This window comes from Aethalodelphis obliquidens, unplaced genomic scaffold (assembly GCF_003676395.1).
Source record: "Aethalodelphis obliquidens isolate GAN/ISIS:26980383/991018 unplaced genomic scaffold, ASM367639v1 scaffold18, whole genome shotgun sequence".
NCBI classification, from domain to species: Eukaryota; Metazoa; Chordata; class Mammalia; order Artiodactyla; family Delphinidae; genus Aethalodelphis; species Aethalodelphis obliquidens.
This window is the reverse complement of record NW_020837962.1, coordinates 1,430,353-1,454,033: the sequence shown is the minus strand read 5'-3', so window position 1 is coordinate 1,454,033 and position 23,681 is coordinate 1,430,353. Positions and strand designations below refer to the sequence as shown.

General features: G+C 39.5%; 1 protein-coding gene across 5 annotated transcripts in view; it reads right to left on the bottom strand.

The window, feature by feature from the left end:
* PARN (poly(A)-specific ribonuclease) overlaps window positions 1-23,681 on the bottom strand; it is a 167,941-nt gene that overhangs the window by 84,802 nt on the left and 59,458 nt on the right. For 4 of the 5 annotated variants that reach the window (XM_027117333.1, XM_027117334.1, XM_027117331.1 and 1 more), the window contains exon 21: window positions 23,091-23,165. In XM_027117333.1, the coding sequence (XP_026973134.1) occupies window positions 23,091-23,165 (75 nt within the window). Of the gene's footprint in view, window positions 1-7,124; window positions 7,404-23,090; window positions 23,166-23,681 lie in introns of those variants that run through there. The other variant, XM_027117335.1, reaches the window with a different exon arrangement.

The window sequence follows — 23,681 nt, the reverse complement described above, 5'->3', positions numbered from 1 at the left end:
AAATAGCTAACCGACTGGTCACAATTGGACAATTCTAGTAAATCAACTCACTTTTTAAAAGAGCAATAAATGAAAGGAAAGAATCAAACACATATTCTGCTTTTCCTATACCAATTGTAAACCACATATAGCAGATAAGTGAGAGTTCCTCTTTATGAATGTATTCCTACAAATAAAGGAAACAGGAATGCCAGAATTACAGTATCACCTTATTGCAACCTCTAATGAAATAATGGATCTACGTTAATCATTAACAGCTGTCACATCACAAAACGAGAGATACCCGATAACATGGGCTTCCCGATGGACGAACACAATGACACCTATGAAGCGGTCTTGCATCCTGACCAAATCAAATCTTATTTGGATCAAGCCTCTAGATTTAATAAGTAGTTTACAGGAAACAGGAGGACAGGAGAATATATAAGACAACACACGGGGATACAATCAGTAAAATCAGAGCTGCAAGAAACTCTACAGGACAAACGACCCTGTTTCTTCAACAAATGAGAGAAAGAGAGCTACAGAATAAGAGACATAATAGACATTTCAACAATCACAGCGTGTGGCCCTTATGTGGATCTTGACTCAAATGGAAAAAGAAAAACTCGCGACACTTGTGAGATAATTAGAAATTTTAACAGTAAGTGAATATTTGACGATGTTAAAGATTTATTTTTTTTAAAGCAATAATAGCATTGTGGCTGTGTTTTTTTTTAAAAAAAGAATCTGTCTTTGAGAGATACACTGAAATAAGAACCAGTGAATATGATATGGTGTCTAGAATATGCTTCAAAATAAAACAAAAAGGGAGAGAGTAGGTATTGGTGGACATGAAATAGGACTGGCTATGATAGTGGCTGAAAGGGGAGTGGGTGAGTACACAGAAGGATTCATTCTATTCTTCCATCTTTCCTGTGTATCTTTAACAGTTTTGGTTTTTTAACCAAACCAACAACTGGACCGCAGGAGCCTCTCACCTCCTCACACCCCTCAGAGAGCCAACGTGAGTTTACCATGGCCCGAGACTCACCATTGTATTCCCCTGTCTGGTGACTATGCCACAATGGGTTACCCTCTGGTTTCCTAGCCTGGCTCCCCAAATGGCTTAATGAAAGTAAAAGATTTAACATAAATTCATTCCCACTTCCATTGCTTTTCCAGCTCTCTCAAGCTGCTATAACAACACACTTTGACAAACCTAAATATCCCCTTTTCTTTTTCATATGGAAAACAAAGTAAAATAGAACATTTGACATGCCATAGACCAAATTCCTCTATTTTTTCCCCCAAACTCCTAATTTATCTCCTTCCCGTCCACCGCCACCCCCACTATCCCCTTTGGTAACCATAAATCTTTCTATGTCTGTAAGTCTACTTCTGTTTTGTAAATAAGTTCATTTATATAATTTTTTTAGATTCCACATGTAAGTGATACCGTATTGATATCACTTATATGTCAAATTCCTCTACTTTTTTTTTTTCTGGGATAATTAAGATGAGGTCTAAGCATAAGCTAAGACATTTCGACCAGAATTTGGCCCCTTTGGAACTTTCACTCTCATGGAGAGGAGTTCAAACAATAAACAGAGCAAAGATATCCCCAAACTCAAGATTTTGTGGCTGTTCTCTGAAAGCAAACCAGGGTTGCCAAAAAATTCAATGACCCACAGGTCCCATCCCCCCACCCCCAAACATCTGACACGTGGTATAATCTGGACAGAGTCATGCATCAGTAAATGAACACAAGGAACCACACCAATCAGTTCACACCAACAGAGAAATGTGGCTGCTTTCTACTTGGAATATGTGTTAAATAATACAAAAGAGCTAAGTCTGAGGTAAAAGTAGTCCCCCAGGTAAAGACAAGAAAGGCCTAACACCAACATTACAGAAAGATCTTCAGCCACAGACGGGTGGGGGAAGGTGCCAAGCTGGTGCAGAAACGCAGAGCCTCCTCCCACTAGAACTGCAGGGAGCACTCCAGAAAGGAAACCAAGACTTTTTTCCTCTTTTTTTTAATGTACAGCTGAGCTTAAAGGGAAGAAAAAGAAATCCTCAGGTGTCAGAAATGAGCGAGAACTTGAAGCCAGGGGTTAAGAGCAAGAGTGGGCTGGGGCAGCTCCAGGGAGGATGAGACCTGGGCACAGGCCCTGACAGCAAGAAGCCAGAGACTCAGACACGGTTTCAGGCCCGTGTGGGGCAAGAACAGGACTGAGGGCCCTGCACAGAGCTGGGCACATAAAAAAAGACTCACCAACTGGCCTGGAGATGTGGCAACCAAGTCTGTCCCTGCCTAAGGCTGTGGGTGGGAAGAGAAAAGTCTGTAAGAGAAATCACACCTCAAGCCTGCTCCACAAGGGGGTGTTAAGAACAAAGAAGCAAGCATGGTGAATAGCAAAGATAACTTGACCAAATTCACCATCTAAAAGACAGAGATTCTCTGACTGAAGAAAAGCAAGTGTGCACCTATTTGTTATTCACAAAAGACACATCTAAAGCGATGCAGAAAGGCTGAAAGTAAGAGGCTAGAAAAGATATGAAGCAAATACTAACCAAAAGGGGAAAATTTGGGTCTAATTAAGTTATATCAGACAAAATTGAGTTCAGGGCAACAACAACAACAAACCACTAATTAGAACAATAAATGCCCCAAACCCAAAACCGACAGAATTATAAGCCAACAATTTCAAAACCACAGTAGGAGCTAAAAAAAAAACCCCAAAATCCCAATTATAAACTTATAGATCAAGCAAAGGAAAAGAATGAGTAAATAAATAAAAGATTAGAATCACATATTTAACAAGCTTGATCTGCACGTATGGAACCCTATACTTCAAGATTGGAAAACTGTACTCTCCTTTCAAACACACTTGGAATATTTATAAAAACTGACCAGGTCACAGAGCAAGACTCAACAAATATCATGGACTATCTTAACCACATTCTCTAACGTGAAGTCATAAAACCAGAAACTCTATGGTGGGGACTGGGGTGCAAAGAAAAATAATCTCCACTTGCTGCCCCTTTCCTCTGAGCACAGAGAATCTACCCTCCCACTAACCCAAACTTAATACTGTATGTGTGTAGAGAGTGAGCTGGCTTAGGAAAAGCTATACATTTCTGGAGAACATGGAATGATTATGCCACTTAATATCAAAGACAGAGTAGTAGCTAACTGCCTGGCCAAACAGAACCTGCTTGTCACTGTATGCCTCCTGGGAGTGATGCAAGGATTAAGGAGATAAAGGACTAAGTCATTCAGGGGAGCCCAGATACAACACGGCAGTTGATTCTAACCTGTGAGCTTTAGTTAAGTTCTCTGTTTTTTAGCCTAAGAAATTGAAAACATTTCATGAGCTGTTGTTTTTCCAAGGCAACTACCTAGTTATGAATTTGTTTGGGTTTGTTTTTCCTCATCAGTAAGTAAGCTCTCAAAGAAGAGCTGGGGCCTGAGGGCAAACCAGTATATTATCATACCCTTGGTCCACCCCTAGCAGTTTAGGTAATCAAGATTCATTACCAGGTACACTTTCCTGTCCAAACATGAATTATGAAGAAAGATCTTGACTCCTAGGGGCAGCTGTTTGCTGCTGCTACTAAACTGCGGCATTAGGAGTATTCGATTTATCAAGGTAAGAAGACAAAGATCAAGTTCTAACATAATCACTTTTCAAAATACTTGCAAACATTTAAAAGGGAAGGGAAGGGGACTTCCCTGGTGGTGCAGTGGTTAAGAATCCGCCTGCCAATGCGGGAGACATGGGTTCAAGCCCTGGTCTGGGAAGATACCACATGTGGCAGAGAAACTAAGCCTGTGTGCCACAACTAATGAGCCTCCGAGCCACAACTACTGAAGCCCACATGCCACAAATACTGAAGCCCGCACACCTACAGCCCGTGCTCTGCAACAAGAGAAGCCACCCAACGAGAAGCCCACACACAACAAAGAGTAGCCCCCGCCCCCTGGGGGAAAGCCCGCATGCAGCAACGAAGACCCAACGCAGCCAAAAATTAATTAATTAATTAATTAATTAATTTTTTAAAAGTCATTAAAAAAAAAAGGTAAGAGAAGGACTAGACTAGGAGGGATAAAGCTCCCTTTACTCGAATTAGAAATCCAATGAAAATTTAGAGGAAAGTCTTTAAATGTACCTAAAATACTTTACTGAAAACATTTTATCTCCACTTAAAAATATAATTTTCCAAACAGTATTCCATTAAAGTGTTTATGTAGCAATACGAGTTCTCCAAGGAGTTAACATTAACAAAATATAGCCATCGGTGCCATTCAGATCCTGCCCCATGGTTTTTATGTGTATCTTTCCTCATTCAGATGCATTAAATCTTTGTACCACCAGATATCACAGTAGAATTTTATACATATATATAAAAACTGAAACTCTTATTTGTACATCAAAACGAATCTCTCCTTTAAATATAACCCAACACAGTACAAGTACAGGTAATGGGGAGGAAGGAAGAGCCTTCCTACATTAATTCTCAGTAATTTCATGAGAAAGAAGAGGATAATTTAAACAACAACAGATTTTTAAAAACAGTCTATGACAGACATTTTCCAGAACAAATACTACTACTACTCCTTAAAATATATATATATGCTTACACATGGTGGTCTCAAATGAAGTATTTCCTTGTTTCTGCTTGACTGAAGTTATCCAGAATACTTAGAGATAATCTCACTATGGAATTTCAGTTGAAAGATTTCTCAGAAAAACATGTAGATGAAGTTCCTCTGCCACTCTTACTAAATGTGACCCTCTACAGATGAGGAAGTAAAGGCACCAATGGATAAAGGCTGTTCTCTGCCAAGAAATGAAACAGATGACTCCCGCCCATCTGAAAGATAAGGATGTGTCTGGAAAGTGCAGGAAGCCATGTCTGAAGTTGTCCAAGACCTGTCAGTTTCAGTACTTAATACTGATACAGTCCCGTCAACACAGGGGTCACAGAAGGGGATAAGCCCTCTGGGCCAGCAAGGCAGGGCATCCATCGCTCTCAGCCTGACGTAGGGCACACACCCACCCACATGAAAGTCAGAGTGGCCGTGTCTGTGCAACAAGCTCCCAGGCAGGTACGTGAAGGTAGTGATGTGCCAGCCATGCGATCTGCTAGGGCACAGCCTGTCCACCACATCCACTGCCGCCTGTCTTCACTGTCACACAGCCATGAAGGTGTCCCCATGCCAAATGACTGGTCAGAGCTGCTCAGTGAATCCAGGGATCTGATTAGCCTAACAGATCTAAAAGTGACACTTTCCTTAACTGTGGGCTCCACTTGGGAAAGACTGGACTATGTGTTACGTGTACAGAGGTGAAAAGAAAGACTGCGTAATGGGACAGCAAGTGCCCTTCAACCAAATCTGCTGCACGTTGCTTTCTCCAAGTACCTGCCAAAGGCATTAAGTGAATCTTCCATAGCTTTTTACTCTTCTCCCATCCCAGGCCCCTTCTCTGCTAAAGGGACCAATATGCAAATTAAATTCTGCTGAAACGAAGAGGCTGCCAAGGTGAACCACACATCCTGGGTTTTCTCAAACCTCACCACACAACAGAAAAGGTAAGATGGAAATCTACAACGAGAGGATTCATCTGCAGAAATATGGTATCAAGAAAAAGAAGAAATAAAGACAAATCACCTTCAACGAAAGTCAAATTCAACAGCTGTAGGAATTACAGGCACAGATGTTCAACATACAACCAAATTTAACCACCCTCGATCCTTTAGCCATACAACTGTAATAAGAACAAACGCCCAAAGTCACGATAAACTGAGGAGACGGGCCCTGGTTCTCATCTCACCAAATGAAGCTCCTTGGTCTCCATCCACCTAATTATCCAGCACTTGGAGAAGCCCACCGCCCCTGTGCCAGTTACTGCCCGGGCTGCCCGCTGGGCCAGGCAAGGCTGGGCGCCCTGCAGCAGCCCGTTTCTGCAGCAGTGTTCCTATCGGGCAGGAGCCAGGACTCTCTCGCAGCTCTCCCTGAAAAATAACAAGTAGGCAGCCCAGAATCCTTTTGCCTAAGAGCACTGGGTGGAACACCGCGGAGGAGACATGAAGGCAGAAAGGAACAGTCTCAGTATTCGTGCTCCTTACGATGCTTTATCAAGTATCCTCCAACACTGAACCACTGCTCCCCAGGGGAGATTAGAGCTAGGTTCCTGCGAGCCTTCGGCCACAGCACTTTCTTAAACCAATCAACACACACTCTTGTTTTACGGGTACTTCTGTTTAAAGATACCTTATTTAACATACGTTGCTGACTCACTACTACTGAACTCAGCAACAACGGACTGAATGCGGCTTCTCTAACGCATTTTCTCCGTAAGGCACATCAGTCTTCTCATGCTGGGGAACAGAGACAGCACTTTGGCCCCATGACTGGGGGGAGGGGGCATTTCAAATGGCAAAAATAGCCAACAGAAAGCACAAAAATGTGAAAAAAGTGGCAATAAATAGACTGTGAAAAGGACCCTTGTTTACAGTATGAGCTGCAATGAGAAGCATCGCCTTGTTCAACCTCAACTGGGGACCGCGTGCGTTGGGAGACTCACATTTCCACCGCTCTGCGCATGTCCAGGAACGACCACAAAAGCTCCGTGAGTGCTGATTTTGAGGTTACGAAAAAATTTTAATGAGTAGGTGAATTCACAAACACAGAATCTGTGCGTAATGAGGACTGACTGTACTTTTAAGACCATGTCCAAACCAACCTCCCAAACTGACTCGGAATAAATCCGTAGCCCGACCTTACAGCAAATCTTACAAACTCCTGTGTCTGTGGAGTCCTGGTATTACATGCAAACCTACTCGAAAGCTGACCTCTGTAACAGAAAGAGGCTCCAGGAACTAGTGAAGTCGGGACCCCGAGTAGACTCCGAGGGAGACCCCTAACTGCAACTGACAAACGATGAATTAGAACAGCAACGCAGGAAGCCACGGGAAAGCAAAGGACAGACAACTAAAAATCATTTTGGCAGCAGTTTTGGTCTTGTGTTGAAAAGGTGCAGGTGGGAGAAGACTTTAACTGGAGGGCACTTCTATCTGAGGGACACATCATTCTACGAGGTTTACACCACAGTTTCCACGATGCGGCAATGCACGCTTTTTATAAAATCAATTCGGTAATGCTATTTTAATGTCTGGATTTCTGAATGGGGATGGGATAGGGCAAGAAGTGCATGTTAAATAAGCAGCTAGTGCCAGGCATTGTGTGAGAACATTACCTTTATTACCTCCATCAATTCTTCCCAGCCCTGAAAAGTGCATTTTCTCATCTTGATTTTACAGCTGAAGGCTCAGAGAAGTTAAGTCAAGCACCCAAGATCACACACCCAATTTTACTCCAAGTCCATCATACCATCCGGGCTTCTTCCAAACGGCTAAAATAAGTTGAGACGTTGCTTGGGTAATTCAATTAATTGAGTATCCAGTGAAACAATGAATTGAGCACAGTATTTCTGGTAAACTTTAATTCATGAGTTTTCCTCTAGGTACTCAGATCTTTTACAAAAAGAAAAGAGGAAAAAATATTTTCTCTCTATTCATAAATCTTCAAACCAAATCATGGAAGACTACACACAGATCAAATAGCAAATAACAGAGGTCTTCATCCTGATTCCTACAAGAGTGTCACTTTACCCTGAGTGCAAAGGTGGCCCTGAGCAAGCACCTAACGGAGACCCTCGTGGTAGGTTTCTCTAGGCTCCAGACTCTGAAGGTTTTTGATCCCGCAAATGTTGCCTAACTGCTGCCGTACTGCATGAGGTTTACACTGTGGAAAGGGCATGCTCTAAGTGTCCACATTACTTAGCATGAATAAGCATTTTAGGTGACAAGTTCTACTAGAAGAGGGAAAGGTGGATTCGTTGCCAGTACGACAGCACCATCTTCTGGTCAGTGAAATGGAATGAAGACAGAGAAAGTCACACCTGGACTTAAAAAAGCACTTCAACAGTTTAGTAACACAGAAGAGGGGCAAGCTAGAAAATTCAGTGTCTGCAAAATCCAAATAACGTCGGTAGTAAACAAACAGCCTCACAAACCAATCACAGAACAGAAAAAACTTTAACTGTAGGTCATTACTGGTTGCCATTCTACTTCTGGAAACACGGCCAGCCTCTCAGTTCTCCCACACTGCAGAACCCATCATCCTTATGAAAGAAATTCCTTACCATGTCATCACTCACACTCACACCCACACACCTCTGGGTGCACCAAAAGGCGCTCTGCAGCTCACACACAAAGTTGAAATTTGATGAGGCAGCGATCAAGGCCCTCAGAATCTCATCCTTTCCAACTATATCTCCCACTAGTACCAGTTGGCAGTTAGGGAGCATCATCCTCTCTTATGCATTCTAACAAGTTGTTGGAAAGATGGAGGAACTGATGACAACATAGCATCATCTTTATGTTCCCCCAAAGCATAAGACCCTTAGTAGATTGTGTTGGAGATGGATTTGGGCCTGAGGTCCAAACAGGGCTTCCTACCATAGCCAATACCACCCCTACAGAAATCCAGACCAGGAGACCCCATCAGTGAAAAGACCTGATGGTTGCAAGAAGCCTCTAAGATCTAAACTATTTCCTAATCTCAAGATTAGGAAGAGACCCCAGATGCTGGTTTTCTAGGCCTGCCTTCTTCAATGCAGTGACCCCACCACTGGTCAAAAAGGCCCTTGGGTGCCAGCCTCTTCCTAATTTCACCCATCAGATACGCCACTGGCCTCCTTCCATGAGGAGGAGCAAGCAGGGGGGATGGAGCGGGGTCAGACACTTTAGCCACAATGTTCCTCTCTGGGTGAGAAGTGTGGATGTCTCCTCCAGGTCCACGGAGATATAAGAATGGAGGAATGAGCACTCCTGCCAGATGCTGTCCACACGAATCCCCAGCCCACACTGGTCTAGAGACAGGAAGCACCTAGGATGGAGATCTTTGTCAGAGTCACCTTTACTTCCTCCCTACTGCTAACACCTGCCATAGTGCTCTGCACAAATGGAAGAGAAGACTCTCCATTACATAAAAACTTTACCTGTCTCCTAAACCATATGAATTCAAACTTTTTTGACCATGAGCTACAATGATACATTTTTATTACAACCCAGTACACATACATGTATTCCTGCATGTACAGATTTATACCTGGAAAAAAACTTAACATTAAAAAAAGCAAACCTAAGCTCTCAACACAAGGGTTTGTAAAAAAAAAAAAAAAAAAAAGACAAGAAAAAAAAAGCAAACCTATCTTTATTAGATGGGACTCACTTCGACATTTTCTGACTTTTTCTTTTTATAAAAAAGCTGGTCACACTCACTAAAATGATTTCACAGCCCAGTGAGAGGGTGAGCCAGCCTGACAAATTGTGTCATAAACATCCTCTTTCCTGCCCACATCGGCTCTGCCTGAACGATCATCTTTCTTCTCTGCTAACTCAGAATCAGCCTTCTCTCAAGGACCCCATCAAGGCCTCTTCTCAAAGTCTTCCCCAACTCTTCCCAGCACTGTCCCAAATACCAAGGATGTAAAATAATGACTAAGAGGCAGTCCCCACTTCAAGAAGTCAAGTCTCCTGGATGGGACAATTGAACACTATACGATAAGCCCTACGTAAGCCATCTTCCCTTCCTCTGAACACAAGACACTTGCCATCTGTATGCACTGATTCATTCATTCATTCAATTATTCTCTCCCACCTTGACTTGCTCCAGTATCATTTGTGTAAACAACATTTACATGTTTGTCCAAAGATGAATCCGTCAAGTAGGATTTCTTTTCTTGCAATCTTATTTGTCAAGGGCTAATTTTCGTGAACTCTAAATTAGGAACTGAAGTGCACTGTCACCGATTCTTGGAAGCCAATGGCCCATTTATTATTCTGCATAGCATTTATAAATGTGGCAGATAAATTCAATTTGGCCTCAGTCTCTAAGAGAAGGCTCTGAACTAGAGTAAATACAAAAAACACCAACCTCCTAGACACTTAAAAATAAATAGAACCTGCTCGAATATATCCATCAATTTTTGACCCTGTGCTACAATGCCACCAACAGACGTGGAAGAGTGCCATCAGGGATGCCACCTCTGACAGCAATCAGGCTTTACAAGAACAGCTCACGTTGACAAACTAAGCACTCCATACCTGGAAATTCTTTTGAAAGCCTCAGACTTAAAAGAAAACCAGTGAGATGCAATATATTATTTTGAAACTTGAATTAAAAGACTACCCCAAATCAACATTACAGAAGTCTTGTACAAGGGATAAGATGCAAACTCCTAATTTTAACACATACATTTCATGTTTCCACCTTCTAACTTCCTCTCCAGCCACTCCACCACATGTACCCCCTGTTCCAATCAAACCAAAGGATGTGCTGGTCCCACTCTTTACCAGAGCTTTCTCAGGCTTCTTCTACTAGGCTAACTCCAACTCATTATTAGGATCAGCACAGGCACCACCTCCTCCAGGAAGCCTTCCTTGTTAACCCTCTTCTGCGTCTCCATGTCAGTCTGAACTGGTTCTCCCTCTCTGAGCAGTGTACCTTATCACAGCCCCCAGCATGTACTGATGCACTAGTTGTCTAGATACCTGTCTGCCTCACTAGACCATGAATTCCTTGAGTGCAGAAATGCTTATTATTTCATCTCTATTCCCCATCTAAATTCAGTCCCTTGGTTCTTCAACAGTAGACAGGCAAATATTTATGCAAAGATTAACACTGCAGCTTTCAAATGAAACCCCCCCCCCCTTTTATTTTCGGTTGCGCCACTCGGCTTACAGCATCTTAGTTCCCCGACCAGGGATTGAACTTATGTCCCCTGCAGTGCAAGCGTGGAGTCCTAACCACTGGACCACCAGGGAATTCCCAGAAACACATCTTTTTAAAAAAACTTGCGAAATACCTCATAATTATTCTCTTCTCTATTGTTACTGTAAAGAACACTGAACATAAAAATACAAGGTATCTAGCAATACACATGGATAAATTAATAAGGCTTACATCCATCTGAACCTATAATTACAAAAATGCACACCTAAATGTGACCCTGCTCACACTATAACACAATTCATATTTGGGGAAACAACAATTACTAAAATCAGTAGATGTCCTATAAGTAGCTCATACTTTTTTGCTAAATAATACGCTATTAAAATTTATTTCCTTTTCCTTTAAATTATCTATATAATACCAATAAAGGATTTAGGAGAAAAAAAGTCTCAGTTTCAAAGTTTTATTTTCATGTGTTGGTGTCTTTTCTATGTTCTTTTTCCCAATACCGTAGCAGTTTGCTCCTCTGCCTTTGAAGCAATTAGAAAACAAATCTCTATGATGTTCCCCACGTTACTCCAATTCACATTAAGAAAGAACAAAAGACATTCCTACTAGTTGGACAGTGTAATATAAAGCCTTATTACTAAACAGTTATTTTAATCCATGCTTGCTTTTTATAATCATGAAACCTGAAAAACACTCTTAAATATCTAGATATGTTGACATGAGGTGACATGAGGTGTAGAAGTTAAGGTAAAACCCTGGTCTGAAGTGCTAGAGTAACCACCACTCTAACACTTCAGTGGTCTAGCATTTTCTGGCATTTTCGCTCAACATGATGAAGTGACATTTACCCTGCTACTAAAGTGATGTTTGGGCTTCTTTCCAGGATAAACAAGAAAAGACAGGTTGCAAAAATACTCAACAGTGGAAATATTATCAACAAACATCACAAATCAAAAATGTTTCATATCCACCTTCCCAGAATAGCAGATTTAAACCAAAAAGTTGAAGGAAAATCCAGAGAAACTAATTCCATAAATTTCATGATTAGAAAAAAGATAACCATAAAATAACTACAGTCAACAATATGCTAGACGTCTAAGCATTTCAGAAGCAGGACGTTTCCTTTTGCTGTGCCCCCACACATATAAAAAAGAAAGTACTACGACATTATTCTTAAACTTAAATATTTTAGTACATAGGTAATATCTGTCCTAAAGAAAAACAGAAGATAGAAAAAAAAACACACGAAAGTAAAATTTTCCTATAATTTCACCACCCCAAGAGATTCGCTGGTAACATTTTTTGTAACAAAATAATATCCTGAAACAGCCACTGAAGTGGTCCAAAATCATTTCACTTATAGTATTTCAAATTTGCTAATACCAAATTTATTTCCTTTCTTTAAAATAGTAAGGTTGTAGACAATAGGGATCATGTCTGAGAAAACAATGCTAACATGTAAAGACTAACACAGCTAGCCTATTTAATCAACCAGTTCATTATTTCTGGTGACAAAACAACAACAAACAGCATTTGAAGCCTCAAGAATAAGAATCAGAGACACAGGGTCTGTGTTGAATTCTCAAACTTAGTCTCTCAGTGGCCTAAGAGCAAGCAGGCTGATTAATCTCATTGCTTCAAATTTCCTAAAACCACCAGCATCCTAAAATACTTCCCGAGAGCTGACTATGGCTGTGGTACTAAATCAGGCACAATGGAACCTGCTTTCTAACTTATTCTGCATAATCTTGAAAAGTATGTATGATAAAAACAACAAGAACAATGAAACATACAACTACATTCAAAGATGCACAAAATTTTCTGAGTAAATGAAAAGATACATATTCCTGGTCATAAAGACTGAATTTTTAAGACTGAATATTTCTAAATAAAGATGTCAATGGAATTAATTTGTTAAAATAGCAGTGAAAAATCCCAGTGGGCTTTTTGAGTGACCCTGACAGAATGAGTCTAACACTCAATACAAAGAATAAATAAAAGCTTATTTTGAAATAGGAGTCAAGAGTCCTAAAACTGTTTAAATTAAGTGTCCAGCAAAGAACTGGTTAAATAAACGATGATACCTTCATATGATGAAATGTTATTCAACTAAACACAAAAAAAGAACTTATTACATAGACATGAAGCACTGGTAAGTTAAAAGAACACACAGTAAAACAATATGCAAAGAATAAAATATTATAAGGTAAAATATATACTTAAATATAATATACACAGTTGAAAAGTAAATCTCAAATACTATTGCAATTATCTTTGCAATAGTATTTGAGAAGAGAAGAGGCACTACACAAATTTTTAATTTTTTGGTACTTTAAAATTTTTCCATTAACAAAAATTATCACTATTTAATAAAAAAGAGGTACAAATGAGTTGTTTCCGTTTTTTTTAAGATCATTATGGACCCAATGATTTCATGTTTTCAGAATTTATTTTAATAAAATAATCAGAGATATAAAGAAAGACAAAGATGCTCATTAAAGAATTAACTTAAGGACTTCCCTGGTGGTGCAGTGGTTAAGAATCCGCCTGCCAATGCAGGGGACAGGGGTTCGAGCCCTGGCCCGGGAAGATCCCACATGCCGCGGAGCAACTAAGCCCACCTGCCACAACTACTGAGCCTGTGCTATGGAGCCCGCTCACCACAACTACTGAAGCCCACATGCCTAGAGCATGTGCTCCGCAACAAGAGAAGCCACCATAAAGAGAAGCCGATGCACCGCAATGAAGAGTAGCCCCCGCTTGCCCCAACTAGAGAAAGCCTGCACACAGCAACGAAGACCCAATGCAGCCATAAATAAATAAATTAATTAATTTAAAAAAAAGAATTAATTTAAAATAGTAAAAATTTGGATATAACTTAAACATCCAAAAGGAATATAGTTAAATAAGTTACATGTACCTATACAATGAAATACAATGCATCCATTAAAAGGAAACTCTTCGGGCTTCCCTGGTGGCGCAGTGGTTGAGAGTCCGCCTGCCGATGCAGGGGACACGGGTTCGTGCCCTGGTCCGGGAAGAACCCACATGCCGCAGAGCGGCTAGGCCCGTGAGCCATGGCCGCTGAGCCTGCGCTCCGCAACGGGAGAGGCCACAACAGTGAGAGGCCCGCGCACCGCAAAAAAAAAAAAAAAAAAGTAAACTCTTATAGAAAAATGTGTAATGGCATGGAAAATGCTTGTGACATAATGTTAACTAAAAAAGCAGATCCAAAAATGCATTTAAAGTCAGGTCTCAAGTAGTATTAAAAATGTTATGAAAACACTATCTAGACAGAGTAAAACAAATGACAGGAAACACTAACCAAAATATTGTTAGTATTCATATCTACATGGAGAGACCATGGTTGAATTGTTTTCTTCTTTGTAATTTCAAATATTTCTCACATTTTCAACAGTGAGTTTGATTTACTTCTAAAACTGGAGGCGGGAGACCACCACAAAAGTAATTTTTAAACAAATGACATTATAACTAAATTTGATAGGTTTCCTGAATACTCTGACAAAGCAAATGTTCTTAGATCCAGATAACATGGCCCCTAAAACACAAAACACAAAAAATCAAACCCAATCCTTCGGACAATAAGCAATTTAACAGAATATGAAGATTCAGCCTCTGAAGCACAAACACTGCATTTTTCCCGGTTACATTCAAACTGCCACAGGACTCTTCCTCATTGATGCTTTACTGCTGGCAATTATATTAAGAACCCGGGAAGCCTTATCTGGCAGTCAGGAAGCTTTCTGCCCTATTCTCACACCAGCTGATGCCTTAATTAGGAAGAGTCCAAGTTACTGCCACGCTCTTAAATAAATCTGCCTGATACAGATTTCATAGCAGAGATGCATAAAGCTGCTAATTCTCATGATTAAACACATAAGGGAATTAGTAAAACAAGAAGGTTCTTAATAAATATTATTAAAAATTTCCACAGTGCCTTTCGTGGATTAAGCGATTTAGAGAGGGAAAGAAGAGTCAGTTGCTCTTACAAGGTTTCAAATAAGATATCTACACAAAACATAGAGACATGCATGCTTCTTACTAATAACGATTTTCCTTTACCAAACTAAAGTACTCCATAAGCCAATACTATAAAAAAAAATCTTGTCTATATAAAAACAAATATATTGTTTCCAGGTTTCAGTACTTATAGAATAAAAATCATGTAGCATTTTAACCCACAAGTTAAGTCACCCATCGCCTCTCTCCAAAACAAGCTTTTTATTTTAAAGTCATGTCATAGTTGAACTCATTTATTTATTGCTATAAATTTATAATTCAATATAATTGTTGTAAGCCAACTCTAATACAGTTTAAGATTAGGAAAATTAACATGCAAGAAAAAACATCATTTGTTTTCTGGTTCTTTCTTGACTGTTTTGTGCATTTCCTCTTCGACAAGAATAAACATACAGTAACACACTAGCCAACTATGAAAAGTAGCACAGATGGAAGCAAAACACCAAATACTTTGTCAGGATATTGTCCCTCAGTATATATGTGTATTTGAAAGGAACTGAACTTAAGTCACTTTTAATTGGTTAAAGGAGGTAAGTAGCAGGTTCTTAATGCATTAACATTAGATTTTCTTAAAATGTTATTAAACAGAGAAAGAGGTAGTAGAGCATGGTATAATATGGCAGGAAGTTTTGTGTCAAATGTAGATGCTATTAGGGTAACAATTAAAAAGCAAAGGTAAGGCATTCCACCTCCTAACAAACTAACCTTTCCACTGATGACAACATAAGCTCTGGAAAAAAATGCTAAAAACAAGTATCAAAAGGCTCTGGAACAGAAGCAGAAACAGGGAGATTTTGGAGGGGAGTCAAAACTTGGAGGAAGCAAACTGCCACAGGGTGAATTTCCTGGGTTTTTTTTTTGGATGTGACTCTGCCTTAAAGGGAATCTGTAGTAAAAAGGGCAAAGAGCAACTAAAACTCTGATAGAAAAATCCCATGTCTTTCTGGTAGGAGGAGTCAGGGGAAGACACAAGGGGCAACCAGTGGCAACACAGAATGAGGAAGGAATCCTCGAAGAGAGGAAACCAGAGAATGGGAACTCCAAATGTGGTGTAAAGATAGCCCACGTCCCCGGCTGACCCTTAACCATGCATGTGGCAGACTGAAAGCAGTCTGAGCTAAGATCTGAGCCACTTCCCACAAGCATGAAGGGGTTTGTAGTTTTAGCTAATTGCCCGCTAAAACTAAAACGAAAACATCAACACTCTTCTGAGGAATATAAGTGAATCCAGAGTCCACAAAAGAACATTCAAAATGTCCAGGAAACAATCCCAAATTACTGAACATACGAAGAGCCAGGAAAATGTGGTCCATTCTCAAAAGAAAGGTAATCAATAGGTACCAACACCTAGGTGACACAGATGTTGGAATTATTAGACAAAGACTTTAAAAGAGCTATTCTGAATATGTTCATTGAGGTAAAGGAATATAGGCTCAAAATAAAAGAAAGATAGGAAATCTCAACAAGAAACAGAAAAGGTTAAAATAAACTGGATGGAAATACAGAACTGAAAAATACAATATATGAAATTAAAAATTCACTGGATGGACTTAATAGCAGAATAATGATGACTGAGGGAAGAGTCAGTGCCCTGTAGATAAACAGAAATTATCCAATCTGAAGAAGAGGAAAAAAAAAGAAGGTAGAAAAAAATGAAAAGAGCATCAGGAAACACAGGAACAATAGCAAAATGTCTCCCACATATAGGTAGTTGAAATCCCAAACAGAGAGGCAAGAGAATACAGAACAGGAAAAAAATATTTGAATAATGTCTAAAAACTTCCCAAATCTGGTAAAAGACATAAATCTATACATTCAAGAAGCTCAGTCAACCCCAACAGGATAATTACAAAGAAAGCCATGCCAAAGTACATCATATTCAAACTGCTAAAAAATCAATGGTAAAGAGAACATCTTTAAAGTACCCAGAGAAAAATAACCCGTTACATAGAGGGCAACAATGATTCAAATGACTGTAGCCTTGTCATCAGAAACCATGGAGGCCAGAAGACAATGGAACATCTTTAAAATGCTGAAAGAAAAGCCCAGAATTCTATATCCAGCTAAAATATTCTACATGAATGAAGGCAAAATAAAGACATTTTCAGATAAAGAAAAACTAAGAGAATCTGTTGCCACCTCACCAGCACTGTAAAAAATACTGAAGGAAGTTCTTCAGGCGATACCCTGAAGAAATTTGGATCTTCAGGAATGAATGAAGACATCTGAAATGGTAAATATCTGGGTAAATTTTTAAAATTATCCTTTTAATTTTTTAAATATTTATTTATTTATTTAGCTGTGCCGGGTCTTAGCTGTGGCATGCGGGATCTTTAGTTGCAGCATGAGGGATCTAGTTCCCTGACCAGGGATTGAACCAAGGCCCCCTGCACTGGGAGTACAGAGTCTTAGCCACTGGACCACCAGGGAAGTCCCCCCTTTTAATTTCTTAAAATATGTATGACTGCTTAAAGCAAAACTATAACACCACTTTGTGGGATTTATAATCAAAGCACGTGTAATACATGTGCCAATTACAGCCTGGAAGACAATAGGAATTGGAGTAAATGTACCTATATGGATGTAAGGTTTCTACCTTCTATGTGAGAATATGAACTCTAAGTGGACTGTGAAAAGTTATGGATATATATTGAAATTTCTAAAGCAACCACTAAAAAATAATGCATATAGGCATAGAACTAAAAAACCAATACAGAAATTAAAACGGAATTCTTTTTAAAAATTTCAAATAATCCAAAAGAAGACAGGAAAGGGGGAAACAAAGGAACAAAAAACAGAGGGACTAAACAAAAAACGAACTTTAAAATGACAAGCCTAACCATATAAATAATTACATTAAATGTCAGTGGACTAAATACTCCAATAAAAAGCCAGAGTTATCAGAATGGATTAATAAAAAGGAATACCCAACTATATGCTGTCCACAAGAGACTATTTTATATATACACAGATGGGTTGATAGTAAATGGCAGAAAAAGGATATGCCAGCCAAACATTAAAAACACAAGAAGGACAGACTGACTATATTAATATCAGGTTAGACTTAGAAATAATAGTAATACAAAAGATAAAGAAGGACATTTCATAATGATAGAGTCAATTTACCAGAAAGACAAAACAATCATAAATGTGCACACACCCAATAACACAGCCTCAAAATATATGACAGGAAAAATAACAAAATTAAAGGGGGAAGCAGACAATTCCACAATCATAGGAGATTTTAACACCCTCTCTCAAAAACTGGCAGAACTGCTAAATAAAACATCAGTAAAGACACAATATCTGAACAACAGTGATATTTATATCGATAGATCAAACGTTATACTGCAGAATTCACATTCTTTACAAGTGTACATAGTACATTCAGCAAGATAGGTCATATCTTATGGGCCATAAGCAAATTTCAGTACATTTAAAAGGACTGATATCGGGCTTCCCTGGTGGCACAGTGGTTGAGAGTCCACCTGCCAATGCAGGGGACACGGGTTCATGCCCCGGTCCGGGAAGATCCCGGCTAGGCCCGTGAGCCATGGCCGCTGAGCCTGCGCGTCCGGAGCCTGTGCTCCACAACGGGAGAGGCCCGCGTACTGGAAAAAAAAAAAAGAAAAACGTATCTAACTTAATGATAATGAAAGCAACGTATAATTGATGGAATGCACCTGCAACAGTGCTTACAGGAGAATTTATAGCTTTAAATGCTTGTATTAGAAACAAAAAGAGGTCAAAATCAATGACTGGGAGAGAGTCTTAGCTACACACACACTGTTAGCTGGGCTTGAGGCCTTGTGCCCTCACACAGGAGAATGGAGATCCGGCCGAAAGTGAAAACTGAGGTAGACTGTGAACTGCTTGAAGGTTGGATGCTGAATGTTCCTCAACCTCATTGGCAAAGAGCCTTACTGGCTCCAGGTGTTCAAGCACAACACCTGACCAATCACGGGCTGACTGCTAAACTATAGGAAGCCAGGCTCAAAAAATTTTAAAGACTTAAAAACAAAAAAAGCACATAACATTCTACCTCAAGAAACTGGAAAAGAAGAGCAAAGTAAACCCAAAGCAAGTAAAAAAAAAAAAACAAAAAAAGACCAAGAAAACAAAAAAGCAGAAACCAACAAAACAGACACCAGCAAACAACAGAGAAAAACGAAGTAAGCCAAAAGCTGGTTCTTTGAAAAGAGCAACAAAATCAGGAACCCCTAGCTAGAGTGACTGAGGAAAAATGAGAACACAAATCAATCCCACGAATGAAAAACAGTTATCACTACAGATTTGGTAAACATTAAAAGGCTAACAAAAAGCACAGGTAAAGTTTAAAGTAATAAGCAGCCTTTTTAGCAAATCCAGTACCAAATAATCGCCTCAAAAGTCGTATAACAACTCTAATATTTATCTGTTCAGCACAATCAAAAGCTACGCTTTTAAAAGGATGATTTTATATAAACACACTCATACTGTGGACTGAAGTGAAGCTGTGAAGCCAAGTACCTGCCCCCATCCCAACAAATCATCCTGAACAAGCTCCTAAGGCAGTATATCAGGAATTTCTGTAACTCCCTGAACTGGGGCTGGCTTTACAAAATAACCAATAGGTTTTTACCTCTACTAAGGTGCCTTCATCAATTTTTGCTCTTTAAAATTTTCCTGTAGTATTCATGGTGTACTCTAATCTCCGGTTTTTCAAAACAAATGAAAAGGTTATTTTCCTCAAGCTATTTCTATAAAACTTACAAGCAGAGAGATAATGCCTTATAATATATCTAAGGACACTCAAGACAATGTCTAACTGTTGAGAGTATGACTAGGAAGGGCTAATACATTTGAAATATTGTTGAGCTCTTTTCCCCATTTAACAAAACTATATTAGATATATAAAAATCCTAAATGTGTCTGAGGTATTCAGATGTGACCATTACAGGTGATTTCTTATTTGATTACTCTGAGAAAAATTCTCAAACGGTGAGGCTAAGTGATCTCCTCCATGGCATCAAGTCCCACACTGGCCACGTGCTGCCTTCCCTGAAAAGCCAGAGGGGAAGAATATGAAAATATGGCTTGGATGGGTTTTCACTATCTGAACCCCAAAGCAACCAGGGACTCTTTTATCTTCACAGCAGCAGCAAACAAAACGCAACAGGAATCGAACTAAATGGCACTCAGTAAAAGAGTTTTAATAATTTCAATAGACCTGAAAAAGAGTTTTCATATTCATGAAAATGGCTTTAAAGAAATCTTGCTTAGACTTAGCACTACCAAAAGAAAAAGGCATGTGTCAGTTAAAAACCAACTCCGTAAGTGTAAATCAAAAATAGTTTGTAACCAAAAAAAAAAAAAAAAAAAAAAAATAGTTTGTAACCAAGCCAAAGAAGCCATTACAAGCTGCTATATATAAATAGGCATTTAATGATTTTTCCAACATTACGTTATTGATCTAACAAGCCCTCTGTTTCCGCTGAAATGAATAAGTAATTTGTTTAAGATAACATTAATAGGATTTGCGGCACATTAGATACCCTGGGTCTCTCTCATTGGTAAAATTACCACTATAAAAAACAAATTTTACATTGTCTTTCAGGGAAACATCTGCATAATTTCAGAAATCACAGCAAAAGGCGAGAGACATGAGATACAACCATCAGGTGCAAAACGGCGTTTCTAAGTCCTAACACCTTGAATGTCATTTATTCAGCTCAACAACTATTTAACATACACTTACTAACATCAGACATTACGACTCTAAGCACTGAAAACACAATGGCAAACAAGAGATATGGTCCCTGCTCTCAGTCTATCTGGGAAGACAACCAAGCAAGGTATATTAAGAAAGGATACCAGGCTAGCACAGAGAACGGGGTCTGATCCCCTGCAAAGGGAGCCAGAGAAAACATCTGAAGACACGGTTGTTTAGGCTGAGACGAGGAGGCAAGTAAGACGAAGCCAAGCCCTGGGGATGGGGGATGGCTGAGTAAAAGATGGCTGCTGGCAAAGAAACTGAGGTCCGTAGGCACAGTACGTGCACTGCCAGGGATTTATGTTAAGAGTTGTCATTTGTGTCAGAAAAGAGACTATCATGGAAAATTAGACTTTACTAGTACAGCCGCATGTATCAAAAGACAACAGTCATCTAACTTCTTAACCTAGGAGGAAAAAAGGTAAGAAGGTCACAGTTTCATCTTGGCCTACTCCCCACATCGCCTGTTCACACACACATCTACTCAGGCCACGGCATGTGCCAGGCACGAGAGGAGGATCCAACAGAGAATAAGATGGGCAAACAAGCAAATCAGAGGACTTCTGTGCCTACATGATTCTGAAATGTAGCTCCCTGATTTCAGGTATCACTGAATAAAGTACTGAGCTTAAAAGCTACTGTACTATTGAAAGACACTTTCAATAATAAGTAAGGGAGTAATCATTATTGCACGTCAAATATGGTGTAACAGGAATAATAAAAGAAGCTCTGACACCTCACACACATAAACAAGGAATTATGCTTGTATTTTCAACTAAGCACTACTCACTAGTGTCTTACAAATTTCTGATTTACACACACTCATGTTTACTGTTCATAGCAAGGGAGGCCAAGCAAGTATTTCAATAATTACTACCAATTGTCAAGCACTGCTGGTGGAGTGCCAGGCTCTTTGCTGGGAACTTAACATCCATGATCTCATTTCACAAAGGAACTAACTATCATCATCTGCGTCACTCAAACGAGGAACCTGAGGCTTATAGAGTTTATGTAACATGCCCAAAAATGCATGGCTGACAGGCGGTGGAGGTAGGTTACTACTCCCCGTGTTAGCGTGGCTTCAAAGCCTACGCATCCCCTTCTCTCCCACTGCATGGCTCCTGAGACTGACCAGCAAGGAAGCTGAAGTGTGACACTGAGTGAGCAGGTGAGGTGTGACGAGATTTCGGGTGGGGAGTTAACATTCAGTGTTCTCTCATCTACACCGAAGTCTCACTACAGTCTTAACCTCAGGGTCCCTGCCCCCCCACTAATTCTCTAATAATTCAATCCCTTTGGAGTCCAGGTAAACTGTCTTTCTAAGGATTGTGGGGGGATGGGTCATAAAAATAAGCAAATATTAAAAAACATTTAACTAGCAATATCATTCACACCCTGGATCCAACATTTTTCCTGGTGTCATGAGCTCCTGAAGTACATTTCACATTGAAATCTACTGCTAAATAACCATAATAAAAGTTCATAGTGATGCCAAGCTTTATAAACATAATCATCTCATGCAGCCCTCATAATAACCCTAAAAAATCCATAACATCATCCTCAGTTTATAGAGATAAGCAGAAGCTTATCAGGGTTAAATACCGTGTCCAAGGTCACACAACCAAAGGTAGTGTAGTAATATGACTCCAGAGCCTAAACTTTTCATTTCTATAACATAGCATATATTCTTGCAATGGTTATATAATTCTTTTTAAATACCAAAAATACTCTGACCTGAATTTGTGTATTTATAGAAATTTTCATATAATTGCTCATATAGCTACATTATCAGAGTTATACAGTTTTAGTCTGTGGCACTTCATTTAATTAAAAGAAAAATTACATTATTAAGCACCAGGGAACTTGAAATCTATCTGAAGAAGCAGCTTAACAATATATATTTTCTTCAATATTTAACTCAATAGCTTTTCATCCTATGAAAATAGACTGTTTTGTGATGGTTAATATCAAAATCATTTAGGGTCCAACAATAAGAGAGGTAGCATTCCACCTTTTTACAATCCTAATTTAGAAGCAAATAAAATATCTTTCAGTTTATTTGTTTGTAAAACAAGTATGTGACACAAGTTTAATGGAATAAATAAACCACAAAAAATTATAAATAAATGGGAAAAGTACAGAGGCAAACAGGTCAATACAGGGATCACCTTTTGGTGTCTGTCCCCTATTCCTCTCAATTTGCTATTTCTAACCCTCAAATAGTAAACATACGAATCATTTCAGAAAAAGGGCAACGGGAAAGGAATAGAAAAGTAAAAAGTATATGATATAGTATATCTAAGGAATCAATACATTTGTCTTATTTTCTCATCTACACATGATACTTACTAATTATTTCCTTTATTTTAGAGACAAGTTCAAAACAAACCGGGCAGCAACGCTTGTGAATCAGCTGACTGAACCCACAGCATTTAGACTGGGAAGTGGGCAAGCTCCCACTTATCATTAATACACAAAACAAAGGTCCAAAAGACTTACCAATTGGTACTTGTTCAGGTTGGCTGAGAGAAACAAATGCTGATGTGTCATTGATCCAGGATATCTGAATGTTACCTGCAACAGTGAATTAAAAGTAAGCATTTAACCATTTAGATAGCTATCAGATTCCATTTGTACATCTGATATATTTCAGAATATCCATCAATTTAAAGAGAGATGAGGTGCTAGTTTAAAATTTGATCAAAATCTCAGCACTACGGAGAACTAAAACTTAAATCTACCACTGCAGCTATTTCAGTTATAACTTAAAGAAAGGGGCTTCCCTGGTGGCTCAGTGATTAAGAATCCGCCTGCCAGTGCAGGGAACACGGGTTGGAGCCCTGGTCCGGGAAGATCCCACATGCCGCAGAGCAACTAAGCCCATGTGCCACAACTACTGAGCCCATGTGCCACACTACTGAAGCCCACGCACCTAGAGCCCGTGCTCCACAACAAAGAGAAGCCACCACAATGAGAAGCCCGCACACCACAATGAAGAGTAGCCCCTGCTCACCGCAACTGGAGAAAGCCTGCACAGAGCAACGAAGACCCAATGCAGCCAAAAATAAATTAAAAAAAAACTTCAAGAAA